Source organism: Leptopilina heterotoma, unplaced genomic scaffold (assembly GCF_015476425.1).
Source record: "Leptopilina heterotoma isolate Lh14 unplaced genomic scaffold, ASM1547642v1 Lhet_267, whole genome shotgun sequence".
Taxonomy (NCBI): domain Eukaryota; kingdom Metazoa; phylum Arthropoda; class Insecta; order Hymenoptera; family Figitidae; genus Leptopilina; species Leptopilina heterotoma.
In genome coordinates, this window is record NW_025110976.1 from 378417 (window position 1) to 391667 (window position 13251).

Sequence of the window (13251 nt, forward strand, 5' to 3'; positions counted from 1 at the left end):
TTTAATATTATATTATATATTAATAATATATATATTATATATTATTTTATTATTTTATTATTATATTATATTATATTATTTAATTTAAAATTTAAAACAATGTTTCTTATTTAAAAAACAACATATCCTTTAAAGTTTCATTTAAATATTATATATTTTTTATAATTCCTCAAAATAAAACTTATTCTAATTCTGAAAAATAACTTATACTAACAGAAGGAGAGTAAATTTAAAACCAATTTATAGGTAAAACTTTGTGTGTTTATTTTATCAAAATTTTTTTTTAATATATATATATATATATATATATATATATACATTTTCTTTTTACAATTTATTGTAACACTTTAAATTCGACAACATTATACGGTCCTCCAAGATACTTCATTTGAAGTTTCTTCGATACCGCAGCTTCTTTCATCATGTCCAATGTGGTGGGTTCATCCTCAAAGAGCTTGATGAATCTCGTTGGTAGATATGTGACGAAATCAGCATCAATTTCGACTATGATCCTAGGTCCATATTTTGTTTGGACTTTTTTCATTTTTGTAACGTAGTACAGCCCATCTTTCATCAATTCCGCGAGCACCTTCGTCGGTAGGTATCCTTCAAAACGCCCAACAGAGTTGATTTTTTCTAGATCCATTTTTTTTAACTGTAAGAAAACCTTAAACAAAAAAACAAGACAAAGAACTGTAATAAAAAATTATTAGTTTTCAAAAGTAACATAGAAAATATAGCTGAAAAAGAAACTTAGAAAATATATCTAAAAAAAGAAACTTAAAAAATAAAGCTGAAAAAGAAACTTAGAAAATATAACTGAAAAAAGAAATTTTGAGAAATGAAGTTAAAAAACCTGAAAAAAATAGAGCAACAAAAAAAATCTAAAGAAAGTTGAAAAGAAAACTTATAACAAAAAAAACTGTAAATAAATATGAAAAGATTAAAAATAAAACTGAAATGGAAACAAAAAAACCTGTAAATAAAGCTGAAAAACTTAGAAATATACCTGTAATTAAAACTTAGAAAGAAGCTGAAAAGAAATGTTAAAATGGATAACTTATTATACTTACTGCTAATTCTAGAACCTGAAATAAGAATGATCTAATAGCTTGGAAGCCCGTCTTATATAACCTGAACCCCACTTTTTTTCTTCAACCCCACCACATTCTCGAATGCGCACGCAGAAGTACCCCTACTATACATTGCGCACGCAGAATTACCCCCACTATAATATGCGCGGTAAATTTAAATTAAATAAATTAAATGCGTCAATTTAAGAAAAACTTTTTTTATTTAAAAATTAAATTGAAAAATCTGCAGACGTAGAATAATCTTCTAAAAGCTCCAACATCTATAAATAAAAAAATATATTTTCAAAATTATTATACACAATTAAACAATACTTTTGTAAAGTTACTTTAAATATATTAAAAATTCTCAACTAACTTCCTCTGGATCAATGACATGTCTATGATTAAAACATCATCATCATTATCATCATCATCAACAAGAACAACTTTATCATCATCATCATCATCATCACCGATGATGATAGTTTCCCCCACACTATCATAACCATCTTCATTGTCGTTTTCATTATCATCATCCTCATCGTTATCCTCATAATTGTTGTAAGCATACGGATCAAAAACCCAGGGTGCGCTTTAAGGATTAAATTTTTAAGAACTGACATCATATTCGTAATAACCGCCTCCAAAAAACCTCCGAGTAGAGAGTTTCAGGTGAATCCAAAGCCAAAGGGTTTAGAATTTAACGGTAGCGCCATCTCTCGGTGGCAGCTGGATGTCAGTAAAACAGAACACCCCTTCTAACCCACTTGAAAATTTAAAAATAAAAATTTAAATACCCCACCAAGGGGGTTTAAATTAAACAAAAAATAAAATGGCGCCATCTAGCGGTGACAGCCGGTACTAAAATTCGGTCGGTAAGGTAGAACACCCCCTCTAAGCCACTTAAAAGTGAGCTATTAAGAAATCTACCTTACCGACCGTCGGTAAGTGGCCCAGGATCCCCATAGCTCTACTACTTTATATCAATTGTTTACAATTTGATACTCTCAAGTTAGGGACTGTACACATAATACACTACCGTCAGGAATTATCGGTACGGCTGCACGCGCCCGAACCAAAAACATACCAATCTTTAAATCACGATTTTTTGTAAATACAAATGTCAGAAAATTAACAAATATACCATTCGAAAGATTATTAAATTCTACGAATAATGGTACATAACTGAAAATTTTAATAAATATAAAGATTGCAGCAATTGACAAATTTGACAAAAAAATTTTAAAAATACAATTTTTTTGGAAATTTTTTCAACCCCTGCACATTTTTTAAAAATTGTAGAAAAAATTTGAAACTTATATAGGTGTGATCATTTAAGTCTCATCTTTAATTTAAGACCAAAGAAATTCAAAAATCTTATCGGTTAGCGAGGTATCATTATAAACGGACGAGCATTTTCAGTCAAAAACCGTTCAAAATCGACTAATTCAATGCATTTGTCAAAAAACATGCTCAGACGTTTATAATGATATCTCACGAACCGAATATGATTTTTAAACTCTTTTGGTCTTAACCCTTAAACCGCACCCTGGGTGTGCGACACCCATATTCTAGCTTTTTACTCTAATATTTCGGTTAAATTCGTAAAAATTGAACATGTGTCGTTATTGGACGATACATTTTGTACTTAACTTTATGTTCCGTGAGGGACATTAGTCTCCCAAGTGTCTTTGTGTATTTGATAACTTTATGAAGTTGTCGGCGAAAAATTTCTGCTTGTTTGACACCCAGTTTTTGGTTTAAGGTAATTTCAGTAGTATTTAAAAAACTCTTTTTTAATTATTAAAATTAAATAAATCATTATGAAACCTATTTTCTTTCAAAATAGATGTACTGAGCTATGTAAGATAATTTTTCCAAAAGATAATATCCTATTCCAGCTTCGAGAACACACTTAAAAGGGGACGCATGACGATTCCCGACAAAAATCCTGTATAATATTCGATAGACCTTATTTCATTTGTCAAAATTTCTTTTTCATGTAATTTTCTTTTATAAGAATAAGAATGTGTTCCAAATTGTTTATAAACACAATGTTTTTTTAATTAATGCTAATGAATGAAAATAATAATTAATATGAAGATGGAAATAAGAGAATGTTTAAAAACTTGATTTCATAATATATAAATTTTTATTGAACCGAAATAATTTTGAAAAGAAACTTTTGTTTTGATAAATTTTTGTTAAATAGAATTAAAGTTTAGCAAATATTTTAGGTAATAAATAGTTTATAATGGAAAGTTTACATTTATTAAAACTTGCATATTTCAAAACTTAAATTGCAACAAAATGTCATTTTTCAGAATTTATGTTTAAGCAGCTTTCATTGAATGCAAATTATTAAACAGAAAAATTTATAATTGACTAAATGTTTAGTAAAATGAATTATTAAATATGTTAATATTTTATTACAACAAAATTTTCTTTCATGTTATAGTTATTAAATAGATATTAAATTCAGTTGGTTGTTTATTTAGACAAATTCTATAATTTTTCAATTAATATATAAACGAATTTTCATATTACAAATTTTTTAAATAATTTAAATGTTATGTGACGGAGTTTACATTAGATCGAATTTTAATTTATCGACATTTTTATTTGCTGGAATATCTATTAAACGAAATGTTCATTTCAACGAATTTTCAATAAACAAAAAATTCTATAATTAATTCCTTCTTAACGTACTTATTATTTCATTCAAATATTATTTCACGGAAAGTTAATTTAATCGATTTTTTATGTTTCAGATTCGTTGTCTAATAGAAATTCAATGAACGGAATCTTTGTTTAGTGGAATTTTCATTTTTCTGAATTTTCAAATGCTATGAATTTCATTTGTAGAATTTTATGTGACCGAATTGTCATAAATATTAATTTCTACATTACCGACATTTAAACACACGAAACTTAATATCGCCGAAACTCAATTTGTCCTACCTTTTTCTATTGTTGTCCTTGTCTTGTCCATTAGTAAGAACTAATAAAAAAACTAATGGACAAGACAAGGACAACAATAGAAAAAGGTAGGACAAATTGAGTTTCGGCGATATTAAGTTTCGTGTGTTTAAATGTCGGTAATGTAGAAATTAATATTTATGACAATTCGGTCACATAAAATTCTACAAATGAAATTCATAGCATTTGAACATTCAGAAAAATGAAAATTCCACTAAACAAAGATTCCGTTCATTGAATTTCTATTAGACAACGAATCTGAAACATAAAAAATCGATTAAATTAACTTTCCGTGAAATAATATTTGAATGAAATAATAAGTACGTTAAGAAGGAATTAATTATAGAATTTTTTGTTTATTGAAAATTCGTTGAAATGAACATTTCGTTTAATAGATATTCCAGCAAATAAAAATGTCGATAAATTAAAATTCGATCTAATGTAAACTCCGTCACATAACATTTAAATTATTTAAAAAATTTGTAATATGAAAATTCGTTTATATATTAATTGAAAAATTATAGAATTTGTCTAAATAAACAATCAACTGAATTTTATATCTATTTAATAACTATAACATGAAAGAAAATTTTGTTGTAATAAAATATTAACATATTTAATAATTCATTTTACTAAACATTTAGTCAATTATAAATTTTGTTGCAATTTAAGTTTTGAAATATGCAAGTTTTAATAAATGTAAACTTTCCATTATAAACTATTTATTACCTAAAATATTTGCTAAACTATAATTCTATTTAACAAAAATTTATCAAAACAAAAGTTTCTTTTCAAAATTATTTCGGTTCAATAAAAATTTATATATTATGAAATCAAGTTTTTAAACATTCTCTTATTTCCATCTTAATATTAATTATTATTTTCATTCATTAGCATTAATTAAAAAACATTGTGTTTATAAACAATTTGGAACACATTCTTATTCTTATAAAAGAAAATTACATGAAAAAGAAATTTTGACAAATGAAATAAGGTCTATCGAATATTATACAGGATTTTTGTCGGGAATCGTCATGCGTCCCCTTAAAAGTCCCCGGGTGTCGCACACCCAGTGTGCGGTTTAAGGATGGATTCGGCAGTGTGCGGTTTAAGGGTTAAATTAAAGATGAAATTTAAATGATCACACCTATGTAAGTTTCAAATTTTTTCTACAATTTTAAAAAAATGTGCAGGGGTTGAAAAAATTTCCAAAAAAATTGTATTTTTAAAATTTTTTTGTCAAATTTGTCGATTGCTGCAATCTTTGTATAAATTATTAAAATTTTCAGTTATGTGCCATTAATCGTAGTATTTAATAATCTTTCGAATAGTATATTTGTTAATTTTCTGACATTTGTATTTACAAAAAAATCGTGATTTAAAGATTGGTATGTTTTTGGGCCGTGTGTGTGCAGCCGTACCGATAATTCCCGACGGTAATGTACGTCACGTGATTTTTTACCATTTTAGACCCCCCCCTCCCCCATGTCACACACGGTCCCATACATTAGCGCCATTTTTTCTATAGGTCGTCACAAATGTCTTGACCCTCCCCCTGTTCGCGTGAAGTATTATGTGCACGACCCCTTATCAATGTAAAAACTCTTTCTTATAGGGAAAAGGTACTGACAAATAATTTAAATGAGAGCAGAAAAAAGTAGTGTTAAATTAACACGCAACGCGGATTTTGTACTAAGAGTCAATACTTATAGACCAATGCCAATGAATTGGTCGAATGAACTCTCAACAAAAACACCACTTTCTTTCTGTGAAGGCAAAATAATATATGTCGTCTCCTCATTGCAAGAATATTTTGCTTCACTGAATGAAAGTAATTTTTGAATGCTACAATATATTGATACGACACGTAGTTATAAGTAGGTAACACTGGTTTACAGTGAAATTGTCAATCGAACAAAACAATTTTTTTTCGAATAGTAGGTGTTTTTTGAGTAAGAAAATCATAGTTTTAATTTTTTTCCCTCGTCCAGTTTTTCTGTAGCTTCAAATTTTGCATTTTCGAGGTGCGACGCCACTTAAACTTACCTGTAGGAAAATAAGATTGTCAAAATATAATAAATGAGGTATCATTGGAAAGGTTATTAAATTACCTTGCGATCCATAGGTCACAGAATAAAATTCAACAAAAATTGAGAGAGTTACAGTCGATTAAAGATGAAATTTCATGGCAATTTTGATGATTTTTAGACATTTGAGTAACTTCTACTATTTTTTTCTACATCAAACAGGAAAGAATGTTTAGGTTTTAATTTTTTTATTGATAGACTATATCATTACACAAATTTTGAGCCCTTGTGGACCTCGATTGGATTAAAAATGACAATTCTACACTAAATTTAGTGAACGAAACTACATTCTTCATTTTTAGTATCCCTTAAACATTTGCAGCAAAAATTGAAGTAATAAAATTTAGTTAAGCTCTAAAGTTACTAAAATCACTAATAAAGGATTTCTGAAATCGTAGATTTCGAATCCAATGTTAGTTTTCTAAATTTCAAAATGGCGGATCCAATATGGCGGACAAGTTTTTAAAAATCGATTAAATTCGTCTTAAATTCGCTACTCGGGGGTTTTCGGGGTCGCTGATTACGAATCTGATGTCAGATTTCAAAAATTAAAAATGGCGGATCCAATAGGTGCGAATTCGATGGATTTTAAAAAACTCGTTCACCATTATGAATCCATTCTTTTCAATTTTTGAAATCCGACATCAGATTCGTAATCAGCGACCTTGAAAACCCCCGAGTAGCGAATTTAAGACGAATTTAATCGATTTTTAAAAACTTGTCCGCCATATTGGATCCGCCATTTTGAAATTTAGAAAACTAACATTGGATTTAAAATCTACGATTTCAGAAATCCTTTATTAGTGATTTTAGTAACTTTAGAGCTTAACTAAATTTTATTACTTCAATTTTTGCTGCAAATGTTTAAGGGATACTGAAAATGAAGAATGTAGTTTCGTTCACTAAATTTAGTGTAGAATTGTCATTTTTAATCCAATCGAGGTCCACAAGGGCTCAAAATTTGTGTAATGATATAGTCTATCAATAAAAAAATTAAAACCTAAACTTTCTTTCCTGTTTGATGTAGAAAAAAATAGTAGAAGTTACTCAAATGTCTAAAAATCATCAAAATTGTCATGAAATTTCATCTTTAATCGACTGTAACTCTCTCAATTTTTGTTGAATTTTATTCTGTGACCTATGGATCGAAAGGTAATTTAATAACCTTTCCAATGATACCTCATTTATTATATTTTGACAAGCTAATTTTTCTACAGGTAAGTTTAAGTGGTGTCGCACCTCGAAAATGCAAAATTTGAAGCTACAGAAGAACTTCACGAGGGAAAAAAATTAAAACTATGATTTTCTGACTTAAAAAACACCAACTATTCGAAAAAAAATTGTTTTGTTCGATTGGCAAAAAAAAGTTTTTAATTTGTAAACCTGTGTAATAGAATAAATTTTGTAGGCAAAGCGATACCGCACCCATTGACATTTTTCCACAGTTGCTCGCATTCTCTGGCACCCACATGTAGTAAGAGATTTTTATCTAGTAGTCACTTTTTATGTACGTAGGACGTTCTTTTAGAAAGATCAAACGGAAAATACACTCATTGATAAGAAAGTAAAAATATTTGAATGTTGTGAAAATGTTTTCTTACTTTACAGAGATCGTGTGCCAAATAGAATATTCACGGAGATTCGATCGTGAATTTATTTCCGTTACGGTCACGCATTAATTGAACATTATACATATAACAGTTTCCAACTTTTATATTAGTAGATGGGTTTTGTACTTGTGTATTAGCGTGTACACCCTTGTTAAAATAGTCGTGTAATAATGTGTATCGCATTATGTAATGCCTCGTAATATATCGGTATTATTCTGTAGTACACCGAAAAAAAAATATTCTTGTTTTGAGAGGACAATTCCTCTTCTAAAATCCTCTTACATTTTATTCTTGAATTAAGAATATTACTCTTCATTGGAGACTATTCCTCTACTTTTAAGAGGAATTACTCTTAAGTGGAGAATAACCCTCCTAAAATAAGAGGATGTTTTTTGAGCCATATACAAGAGGAAAATATGCATTGAAATAAGAGGAATCCTCTTAAAACAAGAATATTCTTTTTCAGTGTAGGAAAATTATAAGTGTATATTATTGGAGTGCATGCCCTTTTAAACAGTAATTACCCCTTGGGTATTATGTACACAGAACAAAACTCTCAAAATGTTTACATCTTAAACCCAAAATAATTAAAATGTATATACTATTTGATATGAATTTTTTAAAGAGAAAAAAGGGAGGGGTAGATATTGAAAAAAACAGAATCGTAAAAGACGACTAACCAACTTCAACTCTTTTTATTCTTTTCCTTCTCTCTTACAAGAAAGTAAAGAGAAAGAAGAAAGAGATGAAAAGAGAAAAAAGAAAGGGAAGCCGATTGGAATGCACCGGGACAGGTCGCAAGGCTGCTGACATTCCAAAATTCGCAAGAAGCTCGACTAACAGAGGGCAAACAAGTTCAAAGTATAAATAGTACAGCCACAAAATTAAATCTTTAAGATTACGACCAGTTTGATTAAATACACCAACATCAAAAGAAGGGAATTCAAATAAAAATAAATAGAATTGGGGTGCAATTTTTATTAAGAAAGTGGTAACAGTAGTCAATAAAAATATGAAACTCAAGTTACCAACGTTTATTGGAAGAAAATTTTTTCTTTTCCTAATTATTTATTTTAATGTTAGAAGACTTTGAAAAACTGCAAAAGGATCAAAGATGGGGAAAGCAATCTATCAATTATTTTTAATACAATTTTAATGGAATTCCTCGAAAAAAGTTGTGACGCGATCTGAAGAAAGGGACCTTAGAAGCACAAAATTATAGGTTATGTTTGCAATTTTTTAAATGAAAATACAAAAAAAAGGATCAACTGTGATTTAAGGTCCCTTTCTTCCGAGGGGGTAATTACTGGTTAAAATGGTGTACACTCTAATACACTAAATTTTCCTGCTATTACGCGTATTATCTAGTATTATAGGGTATTACAGAACTATTATAGGGTATTACTGATTATTACAGAATATTATCTCTATATTATGTGGTATTACACTGACGTAATAATGCTCTATTACACTCTATTACGTGACTATTACATGAATATTACGTGAGGAGCGTACACGCTAATACACAAGTAAATACCCCCTCGCTTTCTTCAGATCGCGTCACAGTTATTATTCTTAAAAATCTTATTAAAATTCATCAAAGAAATTCAATTATTTTAAAAAGCCTTCCTATAATTTATTTATTAGAATTTAAGTCTTATTGTCAATACATTTTTAATTAAATTTCTTGAAAGAATTAAATTTTTTTCAAAAATTTTAATGAAATTCTTTTTAACAAATCAATTTTTTTCAAAATAACTTTAATAAAATTCTTCGTAGAAATTTAATTAATTTCAATAATTTATCAAAATTCAATTATTTTCAATATCTACTATTTCAATAAAATTTCACAATAGAATTCAATTAGATATAATTTATTTATTTATTGTAAATAATATAATTTTTCTCCAAAATACAATTATTTTCAAAAATTTTTTAATAATTCTTGGCGAAATTTCAATTATTTTCAAAAACTTTTTTCAATTCGATCAAATTTTTTACAGAGATTCAATTATTTTTAATACAATTTTAATCTAATGTCTCAAAAAATGAAATTATTCTTAAAAATGTTATTAAAATTTATCAAAAGATTTTTAATTACTTATTTAAAAATTTGTTGATAAAATTCTTTATGACAGTTCAATGTTAAAAAACATTCAATTCTTCAATAAATTATTTATTTTTGTATATTTACATAATAGTCGTTTCTACTAATTTAATTTAGTAAAATTTACTAATTCAAAAACAAAAAGTCAGTCACTAATTCCAATTAGTAAACATTTTTACTAATTCAGATTTATAGAGAAAGTATTATATAGCGTGAATTTTTAGAAATAATTGAAGTTTGAAAAGATTTCAAATTAAAATCTAATGTTTGAATTTTTCGTATACTTTTAAATAAAAATTGTGTAGATTTAATTTTTTTTAAAAAGTTTAATTGAATTTTTTTAAAAATTATTTCATGCTTTTATTTTTTTAAATATTTTTAATTGGGAATTTTCAAATAATCGAAATTTCATAAAATTTAATTGTAAACAAATAGATATGAAAATTCTCAAAGAACTTTTTTAAAAATTATTAAAAATAATTAATTTAAAGAAGAATTTTAGTTGAAAATTCTGGAAAACAATAATTGAATTGAAGTAATAAAAGTAATTTTTAATAAGTTACACTAACAATATCATGTTTTATAACAATTTTTTATAAGTTGTTTAATTTCATAAAGGTTTGAATTTGAAATTTTTGAAAATCTTAATTCTTATGGAAAAATTATAATGAATAATATTATTTAATTTTGTAAAATATAAATGTAGTTTTAAAAACTACTCAAAACTAATTTCTTAAAAATTTTTCGACCAATGAATGAATGTATGTAGTTCCATTTGTCATTGCCTAAGTTGCCTCATCAAAGGTGAGAAATAATAGAAAAATTTTTATTGACAGTATTTTTAAAGTTGGACAATTATTATTATTTAAATAATAATTATGTCAATAAAGTTATATGAACCATTATAACTACATTAAGATCCTTATTACAATGAATTAGTTTCTGTGATATGTGAATAATAATTACTTTACCTACTGCTACCTAAAGACAATTGCAAAAAGTTATTTTTTCATTTTCCTTTTTTATTGTAATTTGAATTAAATATAAGGCTAATTTACTTGGAAAAGAAAACTAAAATTTTGAAGAAAACATAATTGTCAACAAAAAGTACCTGACTAATTTAACAGCTTTAGAAAAACTTGCAGACCGGGCAAAATTTATGGTTGTCAGGAGGTCAAGAAGTACGACCGAGACTCAGTTTTATGGAGATGTACAACAATAGAAAACCTCTCGAGCATAATATCAACAAGAATCCTGACAGGTTCCATTCCTTTTAAATCTATATTAAGATTTTTGAAAAGGGTCTCGATCCTTGTTATTATCAATGGAATTCGAGAGATTTGACAAGTATTGGTGTGTTTGTCACGGGTAGAAAAAGGAGAAAGAAGAAAAAGAATAAAAAGAACCTGCGAGTCAGACCCCTATTAAATTTAGAGTCGATCAACTAAACTCACCCTGTTGCATTCCAGAGCCTCGGCACTGTGCTCCTCTTTCTGCTTGAAGCAGCTGCTGCACTTGCTCTTGTTGAATATGTTTGGCGCGAACTTCCTGCACTCGGCGCCAGTGCCCCGAGCACTGCACGCGGAACCTCCTGACATCTCCGCGAGGTCAACAAAAAACGCAACGCAACAAAATAAAAAAATAAATAAACAAGAGGCCCTTAGCGAACCGACAGCATCGCTTACTGGCCGATCGGTCGTCACCAGGCGACTCCGATTTCTTTAGCGAATTCCTGCGTCTTCGCCGATATCGCGAGAAAATCCAGGCACGAAAGGGTTCCTCGTCCTCGTCGTTGTTTATTTCCAACTGGCACGTGAGACGTTTACGGTACTTCGACCTTGAAGTACGAGGTAACCTCGATACGAGGGTTTCTCTCGAGTTTGCCTGATATTTTGATCGGCTCCTTCGCCTCAGTCCATTTCGCTTATTTTCTCTAATCTGTCCGGAGGAAGACTCGATTTTTCCTTTTCCGTTTTATTTACCTCCAACAAGAGGCTCTCAACTCCGGTGCCGTCGCTGGATATGTCGAACCCCCGCGAATCTCGATTGTCATTGCGTTCCCAACTCTTTGATCCTTCTTTGAAGCAACTCCCGCCGTTCCCAGAACCAAAAACAAACTTTATATCACCACTCCGCACGTGTTTATAAACACACTTTCAGCCTTCACTTCCCACTGTGGCAATATTTCTTAAAACATCCTTTTATTTCAATTTTAATCACAAGAAACTATTTCGACACACTGTTAACAATTTTGACAATCACATGTTCCACCAGTAGAACGGGTTTTAAAAATTAAAGATCCAAGAGCACTGTCATAACCTCAAAAACTAACCTACTGCAACTTATATTTCCACCAGGACGATTCCTTCCGTTGTCACGCGATTCTATAAATGCAATGCACATAATCAACATCAACGCGAAATTGAGGAGAAATATTCAGAAAGACGTGGCTACAGAGGTGAGTCGTGTCCACCTTCTGTCACAATCGCAATACCTACACAGCAGACCTCGTCGAAAAGTCACTACCGACGGCGACACTAGAAAAAATCAACAACTACGCAACATTATCCGTTCCCATTTTCTGAATATGCGACCCGGCACATTCTTGGTGCAAGGACTTTTCAATTTATTTACGTTCTGGTACTCCATGACAGAACGCTCGTGCACGCATCCATCTGTGTGAACTATCCGTTAACTCCAATTATATCCAATATGAGCGCTCAACTCATTCGCATGACCGCAGAAGGCGAACTGAATACAACTGAATACCAGGTAGGTTCATGTTGGATTGCAACGCAATCCCCGCTTTTCGCCTCTGCAGCCCCATCTCTTAGCGAGAGTCTGTAACACCGCAACTGGCGCTCAATTTTAAAATTACACCCTGGGGCTGGGATATTGTCATTCTCAGACGCATGGATTTTTTTTTAAATGAGTAGGTATAGGGTAAACGTACCAATTGCAGGAATCACAGTGGCATTTCCACTTGAAAATAGGTAAAAAAGGGGATTTTGAAAAACACGATAAAAATTATTTTGTTACAACATACAGGGTCTATTTTTTTAAACTTTTATTTTTCCTTCTATTTACAGATTTTTTGATTAAATCTGACTTCTTTTACTCCTTTCTTCTTAAATAATTTAAGAAAAAATATACATTTTTAGGGTTCCGTACACCTACGGTGTATCGGCGGAACCCTATTGGTGAGACTCTGTTGTCCGTAGCCAAATCGTGTCCCCCCCCCTAGCGGCTAAACTATTTGACCTAAAGAGCTCAAATTTGGTCCAGATATGTATTTTCACTCGTAGATTACAGGAAAAATATAGCGAATGTGATTGGACGTGATGGGCATAGCGTTGTCAAGGAAATAACAAGATTTTTGGCCAAAAATGCATAAA

General features: G+C 29.6%; 1 protein-coding gene across 1 annotated transcript; it reads right to left on the reverse strand.

Moving 5' to 3' along the window:
- Positions 1–306: 306 nt before the first annotated feature.
- LOC122503636 lies at positions 307–12614 on the reverse strand. The gene is made up of 2 exons (XM_043614257.1): positions 11311–12614; positions 307–667 (listed from the first exon to the last, which is right to left on the reverse strand). Exons 1-2 carry the CDS (start codon positions 11452–11454, stop codon positions 335–337), a joined length of 477 nt encoding a protein of 158 aa, XP_043470192.1. The 5' UTR covers positions 11455–12614; the 3' UTR covers positions 307–334.
- Positions 12615–13251: the final 637 nt, after the last annotated feature.